Below are 16,094 nucleotides of genomic sequence, written 5' to 3'. Positions count from 1 at the left end.
AGGTCTACCCATGATGTCAATTACAGGCCAACCTCATCTTTTTTAAGTGGGAGAACTTGCACAATTTCTGGCTGACTAAATGCTTTATTTTCCCCAGTGGAATTCAGGTGATGCTAACCTAACTATCTGCAGGGTTGGCTTGATTTGTTGGGGTCTGATGACCCGCTCCCGGTACCCTGTGTGGTATCACTCTGACGTTGTGTACTATATATATATATATATATATATATATATATATATATATATATATATACACGTTCCTTTTGGCTGAAAGGGATTAAAGTGGCTGTCTACGATTGGAAAAGGATGGCTGTTTTCTTCCACAAACTGTGCCTAACCAGTCCATGGTTTGTGTATGCCATTGTAGTTCCAGCTGCAATACCTTATACAGCCTATGGACAGGTGTGGTGCTGTTTTCAGATGTTTTTCTATTCCTGATCAACCTCCTTTAAATGGAAAACTGCACAGCATATCCTTGTTTAAGTGAATGCAATACCAGGCAGAACCTCTTGATAAGGGGTGGTGCTGTTTCCTTCTTTATTAATCTTCTATCATCCCCTTAAATAACCCTGAGGTCCGAGTTCTCTTTACAGCACTATAAAATGTGTTGTTAGAGCATATAATAACTGGATATAAAATCCTGGCTGAACCCATTCTGTAGCAACCACATCGGACTCATGTACTGTACATCCATTATATACAGTAGAAAACACATTTACACTGGAATAGGAAATAAAAATTTAATTAAAAAAAGTAATTTGTTACTTTGACTAAAATGATTGAAATTTTTCTGCCTTGAAAGGAGCAGAACATCATTTGAGAATTAATTTTCTGCCGACTCCTAGGCTTCTTCATCTTACATCTTGTCACTTGCTGTTATGGACCCATTCAGACTTGAGCTTTGTGATATCCTATTAATCTCCGTTGCTTTGAAAATGTAGCTGACACCAAGAATTTTGCTCTTTTTGCTTTTTATTAGATAAATGGCAGAAATGTTCTTGGTTCCACCAGGCTCTGAGAGAGGTTCTTCAACTGCTGGATGTTGTCTACCAGTTGATAACCCATTTGGGCCATGGTGGTGTTGCATACATCTTGTATGGTTTGGACTATACTGAGATGTAAGTGTAGCCTCCAGTTCTCTATGGTCTCTGATGATTTCCGGATGGTTCCAAATTTGTTAAAATTGGGGGAAACTGTTGCATTTGTGTTCTCCTCAATCCATGATGAGAGACCTTCCTTCCACTGAAGACCCAAAAAGTTGTAAATTTCATTGGCTTTCTTGATAGGATCCTTAGCAAGGTCTTCATACCGTACCAACATATACTTCCCTTTGAGCCAAGAAGGTCTACTGAAAGCAGTCTCCACTGAATTACTGTAATCCGTACACGTGTTCCTGATCAGCGATAGGTCTGCATTGTGTGGCCTTCGACCTGACGAGTTCCATATTTGGTAAGATCTATACTGGTCTACAAAAGTGCTTATTCTAGAGGCCAGAATGGCTCTGGGGTCCCTGACAAGGTGAATTATTTTAAGGTTCAGTCTTGGATCCTCCACTAGAGTCCTCATATGGTTGATCTCAGGAATTCTGATAGTTTTTATGGCGATGGTCTTGTAAGATCGACAAGTAGTGGAAGCCAAAGTCAAATTTATCTTTCGACAACTTTTCAAACATTGGTTTTCTTGGACTTCTTGTGACTGGTTGCACACTGGAGGAGAACATAAAGCTTTACTTGATCCTCTTCTGAAAAATGAAGATGTAATATGACCCTTAGGGGCTGGCTTGATGTAGTTTTCCAAGAGATAGAAGTCACAGTCATATAGGTTATGGAGCAGGTCTCTGTAGGCCCCAAGTAGAGATCTCCTGTCTATTGTAGGGAGGCCATTGGCATTGGTGAACATACTCTGTACGTGATAAAGGGGCTCAAAAAGATAGAAGATGTCAGAGTTTTGGTTAAAAAGTTGTCCAAGAAATGATGATCCACTTCTAGCAGTGGCAAGTATAAGGATGTGTTTTCTGCCCTGTTGTCCATTGATGTCTTCACATAAAACTCTTGTGACATTGTCTACAACAGACAGAGAATATAATTATTGAAATCTCTCCAGAAGACCACACCTTGGAAAAGATTCCCCCACCTAAAGATTTTTTTTCAGTGACCAATAATAGTCTCCCATTATACTCTATGGAAGTATATAAGCAGACCAACCCCCCTTATCCAAACACTTTTTTATAGCAAAATTTTCACCGAGAACACCTTTGAAAACACCACATATACCATGAGCCCAATAGGGATGTAGCCTTGTGCTGCACTACACTGCAGATATATCGGGAGCATCACATTGGAGTCATTGGTGTCATAGTCAATAAATTCTACCACTGAGGTGCCTAGTGTATATGCCAACAATTAAAATTTTTGGAACTGGACCTCAAAACAGATGATTTATATGAATAACCCACACTAAAATGGCTATTCTTGGTGTGTTCAAATGTGGGCTTTAAAGTTCCCAATTGGCCTGTAAAATGTAATCAAGAATTCATCAAAGTTAGCAGTTAAGGGGCAATATGGAAAAGGGAGCCAGGTTGGGGTCTAGGTATGAGAGGGGAGCCCTGCTAGGAACAAGGAATGAAGGGGAAGCCATAAAAAGGATCATTATGGGATATGATGTTGGGGATTAGGAATGAGAGGGGAACTCTGCTAATGACCACAATTTCAAAGGATGCCATGCTGTGGGACAGCAATGGTAGGGGGAGTCATGTTGGCAACTGAAAATGAGAGGAGGGTCATGCTGGGGACCAAGAATGGTGAGGCTATCTTGATCTTGGAAATGTACAGGTCAACACATGAACAAAAAAATATATATTTGGGCCTCCCTATGGCTATGTTTGTGGGTTGCAGTGACTTGAGTTATAGTACCATGACTATTTTTATTAGTCCCGGTCTAGGCCTAGTTCTGTGTAATATACTGATGTGATATCTGGTTCTGTGTAATATACTGAGATGATACCTGGTTCTCTGTAATACACTGATGTGATATCTGGTTCTGTGTAATATACTGATGGGATACCTGGTTCTGTGTGATATACTGACGTAATACCTGGTTCTGTGTGATACACTGATGTGATATCTGGTACTTTGTGATATACTGATGTGATATCTGGTTCTGTGTGATATACTGATGTGATATCTGGTTCTGTGTGATATACTGATGTGATATATGGTTCTGTGTGATATACTGATGTGATATATGGTTCTGTGTGATATACTGATGTGATACCTGGTTCTGTGTAATATACTGATGTGATATTTGGTTCTGTGTAATACATTGATGTGATATCTGGTTCTGTGTAATATACTGAGATGATACCTGGTTCTCTGTAATACACTGATGTGATATCTGGTTCTGTGTAATATACTGATGGGATACCTGGTTCTGTGTGATATACTGACGTAATACCTGGTTCTGTGTGATACACTGATGTGATATCTGGTACTTTGTGATATACTGATGTGATATCTGGTTCTGTGTGATATACTGATGTGATATATGGTTCTGTGTGATATACTGATGTGATATATGGTTCTGTGTGATATACTGATGTGATATCTGGTTCTGTGTGATATACTGATGTGATATCTGGTTCCGTGTGATATACTGATGTGATATATGGTTCTGTGTGATATACTGATGTGATATATGGTTCTGTGTGATATACTGATGTGATACCTGGTTCTGTGTAATATACTGATGTGATATTTGGTTCTGTGTAATACACTGATGCGATACCTTGTTCTGTGTAATATACTGATGTTATACCTGGTTCTGTGTAATATACTGATGTGTTCTCTGGTTCTGTGTAATATACTGATGTAATACCTTGTTTTGTGTAATACACTGATGCGATACCTGGTTCTGTGTAATATACTGATGTGATACCTGGTTCTGTGTAATACACTGATGTTATACCTGGTTTTATGTAATATACTGATGCGTTCTCTGGTTCTGTGTAATACACTGATGCGATACCTGGTTCTGTGTAATATACTGATGTGATCTCTGGTTCTGTGTAATATACTGAAGTGATATCTGGTTCTGTGTAATACATTGATGCGATACCTGGTTCTGTGTAATATACTGAAGTGATATCTGGTTCTGTGTAATACATTGATGCGATACCTGGTTCTGTGTAATATACTGATGTGGTCTCTGGTTCTGTGTAATATACTAATGTGATACTTTGTTCTGTGTAATATATTGATGCGATACCTGGTTCTGTGTAATATATTGATGTGGTCTCTGGTTCTGTGTAATATACTGATACGATACCTGGTTCTGTGTGATATATTGATGTGATACTGGTTCTGTGTAATATACTGATGTTATACCTGGTTTTGTGTAATATACTGATGCGTTGTCTGGTTCTGTGTAATACACTGATGTGATACATGGTTCTGTGTGATATATTGATGTGATACCTGGTTCTGTGTAATATACTGATGTGATACCTAATTCTGTGTAAGATACTGATGTGATACCTGGTTCTGTGTAAGATACTGATGTGATACCTGGTTCTGTGTAATATACTGATGTGTAATAAACCCTAATAACTTCTATTGGAGAGTTTTCTGGGCACCCCCTGTGGTCTGTGCTGAGGTCATCATAAGTGGGGGTGTAAATAAACTGTAATATCTCCTCTTGTGATTGGTGGATTCTATACCTTGTGCTGTAAGTGAGGTGGCTGCTGCAAAGAAATCTATAGAAAACAGAAAGCCTTAGCATATTATATGGCTTGACTGCAGCATTTTTAGGAATTTTTAAAATTATTGAAAATTTCAAAAAACCTCATCAAATATTCTGTAAAAATATGTTTTTAGCTTGAAACTTGATTTGAAAAAGACTCGGTCATTTTCTGGTGACACATTGCCTTTAAACTGATGCATGTATTATGTATTGTGCATCTTATGTTTGCATTAGCTCCACATTTCCCCCATCCCCCCAGGGACTAATATAAAAACATCATAAAGCAGCAATCTGCCTCTTTAATGTCTTGTGAGAATTGCTTGTACCGATTATAGATCCACTTGTTTGTGCAAATTTCGATGAGAAGACTAATAACCGGGAAACCGCTGACAACAACTGCGATGAATGGGACACCAAGTGCATAAATAGTGTGACTATAAAGGGAGGACGCCGCAGGAGGAGTCCTATAGAAATTTATAGGAAGTGTCATGAGGATCCCTTTACTCTTTATGTGACCGGATTTATAATCTGCCTGAATGAGGTTTGTGGAGTTACGGCCTATAAAATGTTAATGATGTGTGAGGTCAACAATACAGCGAGGAAGCGAGACAATAATGTCCAAGAGCGCCATTTCTGTAGCATCAAAATGCAAATAAAGCACAACAGTGATTATCCTGGACAGAAAAAGACATGAAAATCCTGAGACGTAAGCGGTATGGAAATACTATGGAGGAGAAGATGGAGGAGAAAGTTGTTAGGATTCGCTTCCCCAGAGATTTCAACTAGTTTTACATTCCTCTTTCTGGTTCTGTTCCATTCTATGAGGCTGAGGCTACAGTACAATTTTGGGGGTGACTCCAGTCCTTTTGCATGACGAAAGATTTGTCTTATTTCCTTGTGACACCTGCTCCAGTGCATATGGAGAGGGAGACATCGGGACCCCATTGTTGCCACAAGTACAACTCTTGAGTCACAAACAGAATGAGGGGTAACGATAGGAGTCGCAGTTGGTACAGACCCAGAAGAGGCACAGATCACCCTCAACATATTAGGGTTGGTTAAACTTCTTTGATCTCCTTTCTGACTAATGGCTGGCAGACTGTGAATTGTAAATGTATCACTTCTGCCCTCTGGTGCACTGGAGTGAAAAGATTTATGATCCTCAGCCTTCCACTGTCAGAAAGGAGAAAAGTATCCCTTTAATTCCAAATAGTAGCAGTTGGTTAGCAGCATATAGAAAGGAGAGATTCTGTGGGGGTGGCACAAAGGGGGCACTAATAGGGACTGGGAATAATAGGAAGCTTGTGTGCACAGACATGAACAAGTCTAAATGGAGATAGGAGGGGAAATGTATGGATGGGACACTGCTGAGAAGGAGATGGGTATGAGTAGAAGTTGCCAGGGGGACCCAAGCCAAACTTTTGCACCTGTCTTTAGTTATGCCCCTGGCATTGATCTATCTTTTTTTTTGTTACTGAGAATCTCAAGCACAGCAACATCAGGATATCGATTTAACCCCATTTGTAGACATCGATTAAATATAGACATCTTGCCCAGAGATTTGCTGACTCTTCCTGAACATCAAGAGTTCTCCCCATTCTTCGTGAGCCTTCAGCAGAGTTGGTAAGTATGACACTGTCTTCAACACAAAATGTCTAATACTGATGACCTGACCACCAGAATGGTAGAGTGAATGTATCTCAAACCATTAAGTGTCTATCATTCACCAGTATTCTGGCCAGCTTTTGGTCTGTATTTGACATCTGTATTTGTAAGCAGTGTTGGACTGAGGTTTATTGGGCCCACTAGATAACATGACCCTGGGGGCCACCCTCCAATAACCCGTAGGAAATAGGCCATAGCACCCTTCAACCCTTTGGGTGTCCCTTGCTGGACCAACACTATGTTAGAGCCTGGGTCCATGTGAAGATTTTCTGGTACTCCGGTGGGCCAGTCTGGCACTGTTTATAAGACTAAACCAGAAGTCGAATCTAAATAAAGATGCAGTACAGATATTTCCATTATAGTTTTTTGTTCTCTGTGCAATACTTCTGCTTTTGGCATAGAAATACTGATGTGAAAAATAAGGAAGCCATGTTGTTACCTTTGATGTGTCCACAGCGATTCTCAGCGACGTTCCTGCAAGGTGATGTGAAGTTCATCCTGAGGGACTTAATGGCCGTGTATTGGATTCCCAGTGATGTAAAGACTATTAGCAAAAGGACTTTCCATGAACACTCCATCATTCAGAATTTACATAGCTCCAGCGGTGTGTTCACGGCTCCTATGGAAGACATTAAACAACCGTGATTAATGGGAACAATGATCCAAAGGCCATTTACACAGATAATAGGATTCTGCATAAAAGTTCATGTAACACAAGCCTGACAATATCTGAGATGGAGATCCTAAAAAGTTACTTCAATGGGTTGTTTGGGGAGTTGTAATTTACTTACCTCGTCCTGGAGAGCGCTTATGATGGTAGCTCATTTCACTGAAGCAGCTTCCCCTGTTCCTCGGGGTGGTTCCCCTACTCCAATCTCACAGGTAATTAATTACTGGGGATGGGCTAACTATAGTAAAGCTAATTACCTGTGAGATTGGAGAAGGAGGGAACGGAGCGATCTGAGGGGTCTTGAGATCACGTGGATCAGTGGTCGTAACGTCCCTGTAATCCCAGGACCTCTAAATAAATACATACCCTAAACCAAACCCCAGATTAGAGAGTCTGTACTAGTACAGAAACGATAGCTCCCAACCGTCCCAGATACGACGGGACAGTCCTGATTTTGCACTTCTGTCCCGCCGTCCCTTATAGCTTACAATTTGTCCCACTATGCCCATGAAGTGTTTTGCTGTTAACAAACTTTGTTAGGGTAAGGTAAAAGGCTAAATGTTAGATGCCAAATCCTTGTCGGCTAAAGGACCTTTGATGACATAAGGAGGAGAGAAGAGACAGCATGTGCGAGCAAGAGGTGGGGAACTGGGGGCAGATGAAGTGGGCAATAAAACTGAAGGCAGATAAAGGGGGACATAAAACTGGTGGTAGATGGAGGGGGCAATTAAACTGGGGGCAGGTGAAGGCGGGACATTAAATATGTGGCAGATGAGGGGGGACATTAAACTGGGGACAGATGAAGGGGAACATTAAAATGGGAACAGAAGGAGGGGGGACATTAAACTGAGGACAGATCGAGGAGTGGACCTTAAACTCGTTTTACATTTTCTAGAGACATGTAACATTTTATGGAAGGGAAGAATAAAAGTTAAATATTATCTTTGACAAATTTTTGGATCTCTGGATCTTCCTTTTTCACTTGTTTTAGTCAGAAGTAGAGGACAGATAGCGGGGAATGTGCCTGCAAAATCTGACTACACAAAGTTTGTTGTCTGTTATCATGGAGAGAATAAACACCATTGTTTTCAATAAACACCTATTGCAAAGTTGCTTAACTTTTCATTGAATATGTTTTGAGAGAATAAAAAAACGTTCTTTTAGCTTTTAATGTATTATAATGTCAAGAATAAAGCGATGCGCCGAGTTGCCTATTCACAGGATTCAGTAATTATCTCCTATAACTCTTCCACTTCCGAATGACGCACAAAGTGTTACAACATTCCCTTTAACAGTCCTATACACCCACCATTAATCAGCCCGTACAATAACAATTACCATTTGTCAGATCACAAAGGAAGCGTCATTACGACCGCCATCATTGTAATTAATAATCCCAATTATCTATCCTATGTGAAGACATGCGAGGCGCTCCAGATGTCCTCCAGCAAGACGGCCATTATCACCGCTGTGGCTGGAGGAACCGCTGGAGCAGGAAAATTGGAAGACTTTTGTTTGTCCTGGATATTAATACCAACCACAATGAAAAGACGGTGAAAAGTAAAGAATAGACGTCTCGCCTTGAACGCCTTTCAGGAAGGATCCTATTGTGCCGGAGCTGGTTCTGTAGTCTGCTGACATATTTCATTTCTAGAATAAGCTGTCAAGATACAGGTGATAAGATCTTAGGAACAATGTATCAATAGGATCCTTCAGCAGATTGTATGGGGGGAGGTTGTCTCTTGTCACTAGAATCTAAAATAATAAAGTCTATGCTTCTCCAAGGAAACAAAAGACTAGAGGATGAGTGACAGGGACAAGAGCGTCATGGTAGTTTGTTATATTCAGCATTGCCGATGCCAAAGAGATAGTATACTAAGAAGGATCAAACCGCAAGTGCACTGTTATATGGTAATGTCTAAGACTCTGCTAAAAAAAAAAAAAAAAACTTTGTAAATTTTTTTGAGATCTTCTAGGTAATGTGACTGAAAGGAACTTCTACATGGACCCCATTGGTCAGAGGTCTAGTAATGTGTGTTTACTACTATAGCATAGGACATATACTATGTGATCAAAAGTATCCAGACACCCCCCAAAACATACGTTTTTCATATTAGGAGCATTGTGCTGCCACCTACTGCCAGGTACTCCATATCAGCGACCTCAGTAGACATTAGACATCATGAGAGAGCAGAATGGGGCGCTCCGCGGAACTCACGGACTTCGAACGTCGTCAGGTGGTCAGGTGCCACACATCACGCAGGTCAATGCCAAACGACGCCTCGCTTGGTGTAAGGAGCGTAAACATTGGACGATTGAACAGTGGAAAAACGTTGTGTGGAGTGACGAATCACGGTACACAATGTGGCGATCCGATGGCAGGGTGCGGGTATAGCGAATGCCAACAGTAAAATTCGGATGCGGTGATGTTATGGTGTGGTCGTGTTTTTCATAGAGGAGGCTTGCACCCCTTGTTGTTTTGTGTGGCACTATCACAGCACAGGCCTACATTGATGTTTTAAACACCTTCTTGCTTCCCACTGTTGAAGAGCAATTTGGGGATGGCGATTGCATCTTTCAACACGATGGAGCACCTGTTCATACTGCACGGCCTGTGGCGGAGTGGTTACACGACAATAATATCTCTGTAATGGACTGGCCTGCACAGAGTCCTGACTTGAATCCTATAAAACACCTTTCGGATGTTTTGGAACGCCGACTTCGTGCAAGGCCTCACCAACCTACATCGATACCTCTCCTCAGTGCAGCACTCCGTGAAGAATGGGCTGCCATTCCCCAAGAAACCTTCCAGCACCTGATTGATTGTATGCCTGTGAGAGTGGAAGCTGTCATCAAGGCTAAGGGTGGGACAACACCATATTGTATCCAGCATTACCAATGGAGGACGCCACAAACTTGTAAGTCATTTTCAGCCAGGTGTCCGGATGCTTTTGATCACATAGTGTAAGTGTCCTATGCTATTGTGGTTTTGCCACTGGGTGAGTGAGCATGCTCTATCATGTGTGCAGAGGTTACTGTGCAGGGGGAGGGAGAGCTTCATCATTATGTATTGCAGATTTCAGAATCTAATATACTTTAGATTTAAAGGGGAGCTATCTGAAAAGCCCATTGACATGCAATATGTGATTGACGCTGTCAGCCTAAGCATTTTGATCTTTTATTTATCCAAGTTCAGCCATTCCAAAGATATAAGCCCTGTTACTGTTGATGTGAATTAGGGTCTACTAGCCAAGTGGGCGTTAACACTGTAGTTTCTTTGGGGTCGGGGTCTCTGTGTGTTGAATGCCATTGGCCAGTAGATCATAATATACATCAACATTTAAAGGGCTTATACCTTTGGAATAGCTGAACGGGCTGGTGATAGCGCTTATTAGTTGATGTATGTCTATGGACTTTTCAGACCTGGTGTCAGGTCCTCTTTAAAGGGGTTGTCCCATTTTAGACATGCATAACCTATCCTGAGAAAAGGTAAATGTCTGATCATTAGGAGCCTCCGCCGATCACTAGAACATCATTCCACGATGGGTTGATGTATGGCAACACTCCTTTTGAAGTCTTTCAGAATGACAAAATTTTCAGTATGCAATGTTTAGATTTTATGTATAGGAAGACTGAGAACCTTCTTATTGTTGTCTTCATCCTATTAAGAAATACCCCTCACTAATGAAATGTTAATAAAATTAAGAGTGCAGTACCCAATCATGGCCAGCAGATGGTGCAATTTTCTACACTGAAGATAGTTATTTGTTTCATGCAGCACCATCTAGTGGTTATAAGTTTGTACTACATGTAAATTTCAATTATTCCTTTGTTTTTGGCCAGATCCTTACTGCATCCACAATAGTCTGCCTCTCCTCCGACATTATTATTCATTCCTTGTCTCAATTTTTGTTCTAGTATTTATTTGCAAACTTTATTCCGCTTGTAATTGCCGTGGTCCTCATAGACCGGTCGCCATTATAGACCTGATTATATTATTTACTTTCCTTGTTTCATGTACTTTTTGGATTCCAATTACGTTTTACTTCCACCCTGCACCAAATTTGCAGTCTGAACATGCGTTTAGCCACCCCAGTGATTTGTTTGGAGTAGGATATTTATTTCCCACTTGCTGCTCGGCTCATTTATCAAAATTATGTGTATGACAAAGGGGCTTCAGGGGGATTCCTGTTATTCAGTGGGGTTCATCATTACTACACAGCCATCTGTTTCCTTTCTAAGTCATAGCTATCAGAAAACAACAATATGGAGCACTATTCTTCTACTAGAGGACGGGTGGCAAAACTATAAACTATAACTTTCACCTCCTACACAAAATATTGCTAATTTACTTGAGAAGGATTGTCCAGGACTGGAAAAAAACCCTACTGTCTTCCCATAACAGCGCCACACCTGTCTGATGGTTGTATGTGGTATTGCAGCTAACCCACATTCCCTTCAATGGTGCATGCAGGTATACTGTTTTCATAATTCTATAAACCCCTTTATTAAAGGGTCTCTCCCAACAATCCCTTCTGTAATTGAGGACCTGAATCTGTGAGGCCACTTGTGGAGAAATGTGGCATTGCATGGTCAATGTTCAATGGCAGTGGCGGATCCAGGGTTTGCGGGGCCCTGGGCAATTGACTTTGGCGGGGCCCTACGCGCAGCGCGCCGCAGCAAATTAGGCCCAGCCCACTTTTATGTTGACTCCGCCCTTTCTCATTCATTTTTCATGTGATTCCACACAGTATAATCCTCCTACAGTCACCCGTAATTATATGTCCCCCCCTCCATCACTCCCCCATTTTCATATACACCCTTCATCTACCCCTAGTTTCATGTCCCCCCCCCTCTATCTATGTCCCCAGTTTAATGCCATTCTACCCCTTTATCTGACCACAGTTTCATGTCCCCCCCCCGTCTCTGCCCCAGTGTCATGCCGTTCTCCCCTCTTCATCTCTCCCAATGTCATGCCATTCTCCCCCCCTTCATCTGCCCCAATGTCATGCCATCCTCCCCCCTTCATCTGCCCCAATGTCATGCCATTCTCCCCCCCTTCATCTGCCCCAGTGTCATGCCATCCCCCCTTCATCTGCCCCAGTATCATGCCATTCTCCCCCCTTCATCTGCCTCAGTGTCATGCCGTTCTCCCCCCCTTCATTTGCCCCAGTGTCATGCCGTTCCCCCCTCCCCTTCATTTGCCCCCCAGTTTCATTGAGCCCCCTCCATCTCTGTCCCCAGTTTCATGCCGTTCTCTCCCCACCCCCTTCATCTTCCCCAGTGTCATGCCGTTCTCCCCCTCCCCTTCATTTGCCCCCCAGTTTCATGGGCCCCCTACATTATGTTCCACCTTTATATTTAATACAAAACAAACACTTACACTCACCTTCCATCGTTCCCCCGACGCTCCTCTCTCCAGTCACATACGCGATTAAAGCAGGAGCTGTGACCTCAGCTCCTGCTTAGCTCCGGCCCGGCTTGCGTTTTTAGGCGCGATGTGATGACGTCATCGCGCCTACACACGCAAGCCGGGCCGGAGCTTTAAAGCAGGAGCTGATCTCACAGCTCCTGCTTTAATCGCGTATGTATTCAGCTCATCGGCGGACGGACGCCGATGAGCTGAAATCGTGACAGGCAAGTGCCGGGGGGCCCCCAGAGGCTCTGCAGGCCCCGGCACTTGCCCAACTATGCCGAACTCACCGGGACCATTTTGTTAGGGCCGGGCCGCGGGGCCCCGGGCGGTTGCCCGGCCATGGATCCGCCCCTGTTCAATGAGATGATCTGCTACAATGTGTAAGTGTAGGTGAAATAACTCCCAGGTGTCAAACCCCCACTAACCACATATTGATGACCTGTACTAAGGATAGATTATTTTTATGTAAGTCCCAGGAAACCCCTTTAAATGTCCCTATATTCACAAAAGCAAAGCTGGGATGCTGAAGCCGTGCACTGGCGTTCCATCGCGGCATCCTGCTACTAATTAGGCCTAGATGAATCAGCCACACTATCCGCGGCAAGATTGAGCAGGAAGCTTCTTTTTTTTCCATGTCCTGCTGCGATCTCTGCCTCCCATTGAAAACAATGGAAGGCAGATTCCAGGAGGAATCTGCTCCGGATTCAGGGGTGAAATCTGCCCCCAAATCCTCGGCAAATTCCTCCGTGTGAACATAGCCTAAGTTTTACCTGCACAGTAATACTACTGGCCACCCAGCTGTGCAAAGAACCACAGCCAGCCCCAGCTACCATCTCAAATTGGATATAGCCATACACCAGCTCTATTGTCTAATTCTCAGGACCAATAGAGGTTCCAAAGAGCAGATCTCCATTGACCCCTTCTGGAATTCTGACACAATTAAGGGGGTCCGCCATCCATCACCCGTATCTATTAGCTATAGCAGAAAGCTATTGTTCTAGAAGCTCCTAAACCGCATAGGGAAAGGGGTTAAGGACTGTTGGGCTGGTAAAAGTTACAGGTTGTGATGATTTGAAAGTGATGACGTGATGTCACGTGTCAGGAGGTGGAGCCTTCTGAATAAAACTGAGGTCATGTGTGCGGGGCTCCACCTTCTGCCATTTGGTGATGTGGTAAGAGGAACTCCAGCCCACCCTTGCCCTCATGGTTCTGTTTTTTAATTTGGTTTTTTAATTTTGTGTTTTCTTTCCTCTTTTTTAAGTTGTCACAGCTGGCGGAAGGTCCATGCTCTTTTGGGCTCCTACTGCCCGCTGACGGGCAGCGGGGCAACCTACGGTCAAAGGTCAAGACGGAAGAGGCGGGGCATGGAGATGGTCTATTTTTGTTGTTTAATGTTTACAAATTCCGGTTATTTATAAAAGTGTTAATAAATGCTGTGGCCAATCTCAGCTTTAGCCAGAAAACAGTGCATGTGTCTTTATTGTTAAGTTATACATTTAGGGAGTCATCACTTGGTGAATGGTGTTTTAAGTCCCAACAGTCTGGAGGACCCAGCACCACTGCACACTACACATCAAGCCCATTTATTATAATTGGTACCATGTAATACTTTTTGTCTCCTGCAGAGGTGCTGCAGGAAAACGGAATACTTGCTGTCAACTCTCCCTGAAGATAACATATGATCACTGGGGTCCCAGCATCACAAGTTAACAGGATCAGCTTACTTCTGGGAGATCCTCTGGGAAATTATCTAAGGTGGCAAACCTTTTTAAAGGGGTTGTCTGGGGGAGTTAAATTTACCTTAATTCATCCAGGGGATTCTTAATGATATACCTGGTGGTTCCAGACTGGTTCTGACCCCCCCTGGATCAGGTGATCGGAACCAGCCCCGAGCCCCTGGGTTCCTTTGCCCACTTCCTCCTCACCTGATCTGACAGGTAAGTACCTGTTCTATGGGTGCCGGCTGACTATAGTAAACCCAACCCCCATAGCACAGGCCTGTGAGATCCAAAGAGGAGGGAAGGGGGTAGAGTGACCTGCTGGTTGGGGCCTGGTTCTCATCAAGTGGCTTGGGGTCGGACTCTGTGTCCATCATGAAGAATCCACTGGATGAATTAAACTAATTTTAACTCCCTGAACAATCCCTTTAATGATAGTTTAGTAGGTGTCCAGGAGCTTTGATGTATCATATACTCAGCCATATTTAGAAGTGATTCAGTCGCCTGACCTGTACTTTACCCGCTAGAACACTCTTTAGTCACAACTTAAAATTAGAATCGACAATCTGCTAGAAATATCCTTCTTTGATTTCCTGCCCGGATCAATAAGACCGTTTGTCGTATGATTTTCCTAACAAATCCAATCTGTAAATGCAGTTTATTTTACAATGCGGCATCTACGCCTAGTCATAGGAAGACGGGAAATTAAAAGCTCAGGGCGGCGAGCCAGCACGAAGTGCCACAAGCTGTCACATCAGCGTCACTACACAGAAACGGAAAAAAAACATCCATGCGATGACTTCAATACGGAGGAAACATACGCTCATATGTGCCATAGTGCTGGGAATTGTCCATAGAGCTGTGGGGGTTCATCAAGATGCTACTTGTGGAAAACACATAATGAGCTCATTTACATTTTCATCAATAAATTATGGTAACCAGCTGTTTGTGCTTGTTTGTGAAATTATATCCTTAAAGGAACAGTCCACATTTCATAAAACCCTGTTTTTTTTCCTAGAACAGCGCCACTGTCGGTCATTGGCTGTGTCTGGTATTGCAGTTGGATTGGGAATAGAAACAAAGCTGCAACTTTCCTGAATTTGATGGACTGCCCCAAATTTTCAGCAAAAGTACTGGAAAGATAATCAGAAATGAAAAGGATGAAACTACCTCTTGTGTCACCCCCTCTACCTCATAGATTGTAAGCTCTTGCGAGCAGGGCCCGCAGTCCCATTGTATGAAATGACTTTCTTTGTTATGTATCTTTCTGTCTGTATTTGAACCCTACAAATTGTACAGTGCTGTGGAATATGTTGGCGCTATATAAATAAAATTTATTATTATTATTATTATTAATAATAAAAAAGTAGGCTATCTTGCCAAAGATAGGAGCTAGTCGGAGACATATTCAAGATGGACACAGGTCATACCCAGGGGTGGGTTGGGGGCAGAACTTAAACACCAACTTCAAAATTGTACTAACGTAAACGGAGTCTGTCACCAGAACCCAGCCCTGCAGACAGGTTATAGTTAGGGGTGATCCTTGCCTGAATGCTAGGTGAACTATAGAAAGGCATCCCCCCCCCCCAAAAAAAAGACACCCAACCGGGCTATATTTAGGTGTGTGATGGGGCTCCGATAATTAGAATTGTAGGACCCCCACCCACCCACCCATCTTATTTTCCTTCACAGGGTATACCACCACCTTTTTTTTTGGCCCTCACATGGTATACAATTCCTTTTTTATCCCTCACATGGTGTACATCCCCCTTTTTCACCCTCCACACGGTATACAAACCCACTTTTTTTTAGCACCCACACAATATATGACCCATTTTTATTGCGCCTACACAGTGTATGACCCCCCTTTTCTGGCCCTCCATACAGT

At 42.8% G+C, this 16,094-nt stretch overlaps 1 protein-coding gene across 1 annotated transcript; it reads right to left on the bottom strand.

Moving 5' to 3' along the window:
* Positions 1-851: 851 nt before the first annotated feature.
* LOC142205036 (carbohydrate sulfotransferase 1-like) lies at positions 852-7,003 on the bottom strand. The gene is made up of 2 exons (XM_075276386.1): positions 6,842-7,003; positions 852-2,063 (listed from the first exon to the last, which is right to left on the bottom strand). Exons 1-2 carry the CDS (start codon positions 6,981-6,983, stop codon positions 976-978), a joined length of 1,230 nt encoding a protein of 409 aa, XP_075132487.1. The 5' UTR covers positions 6,984-7,003; the 3' UTR covers positions 852-975.
* Positions 7,004-16,094: the final 9,091 nt, after the last annotated feature.

Source organism: Leptodactylus fuscus, chromosome 5 (genome assembly GCF_031893055.1).
Source record: "Leptodactylus fuscus isolate aLepFus1 chromosome 5, aLepFus1.hap2, whole genome shotgun sequence".
In the NCBI taxonomy this organism is placed as follows: Eukaryota; Metazoa; Chordata; class Amphibia; order Anura; family Leptodactylidae; genus Leptodactylus; species Leptodactylus fuscus.
Note: the sequence above shows the minus strand (reverse complement) of the source record. Positions and strands in the feature narration are given on the sequence as shown.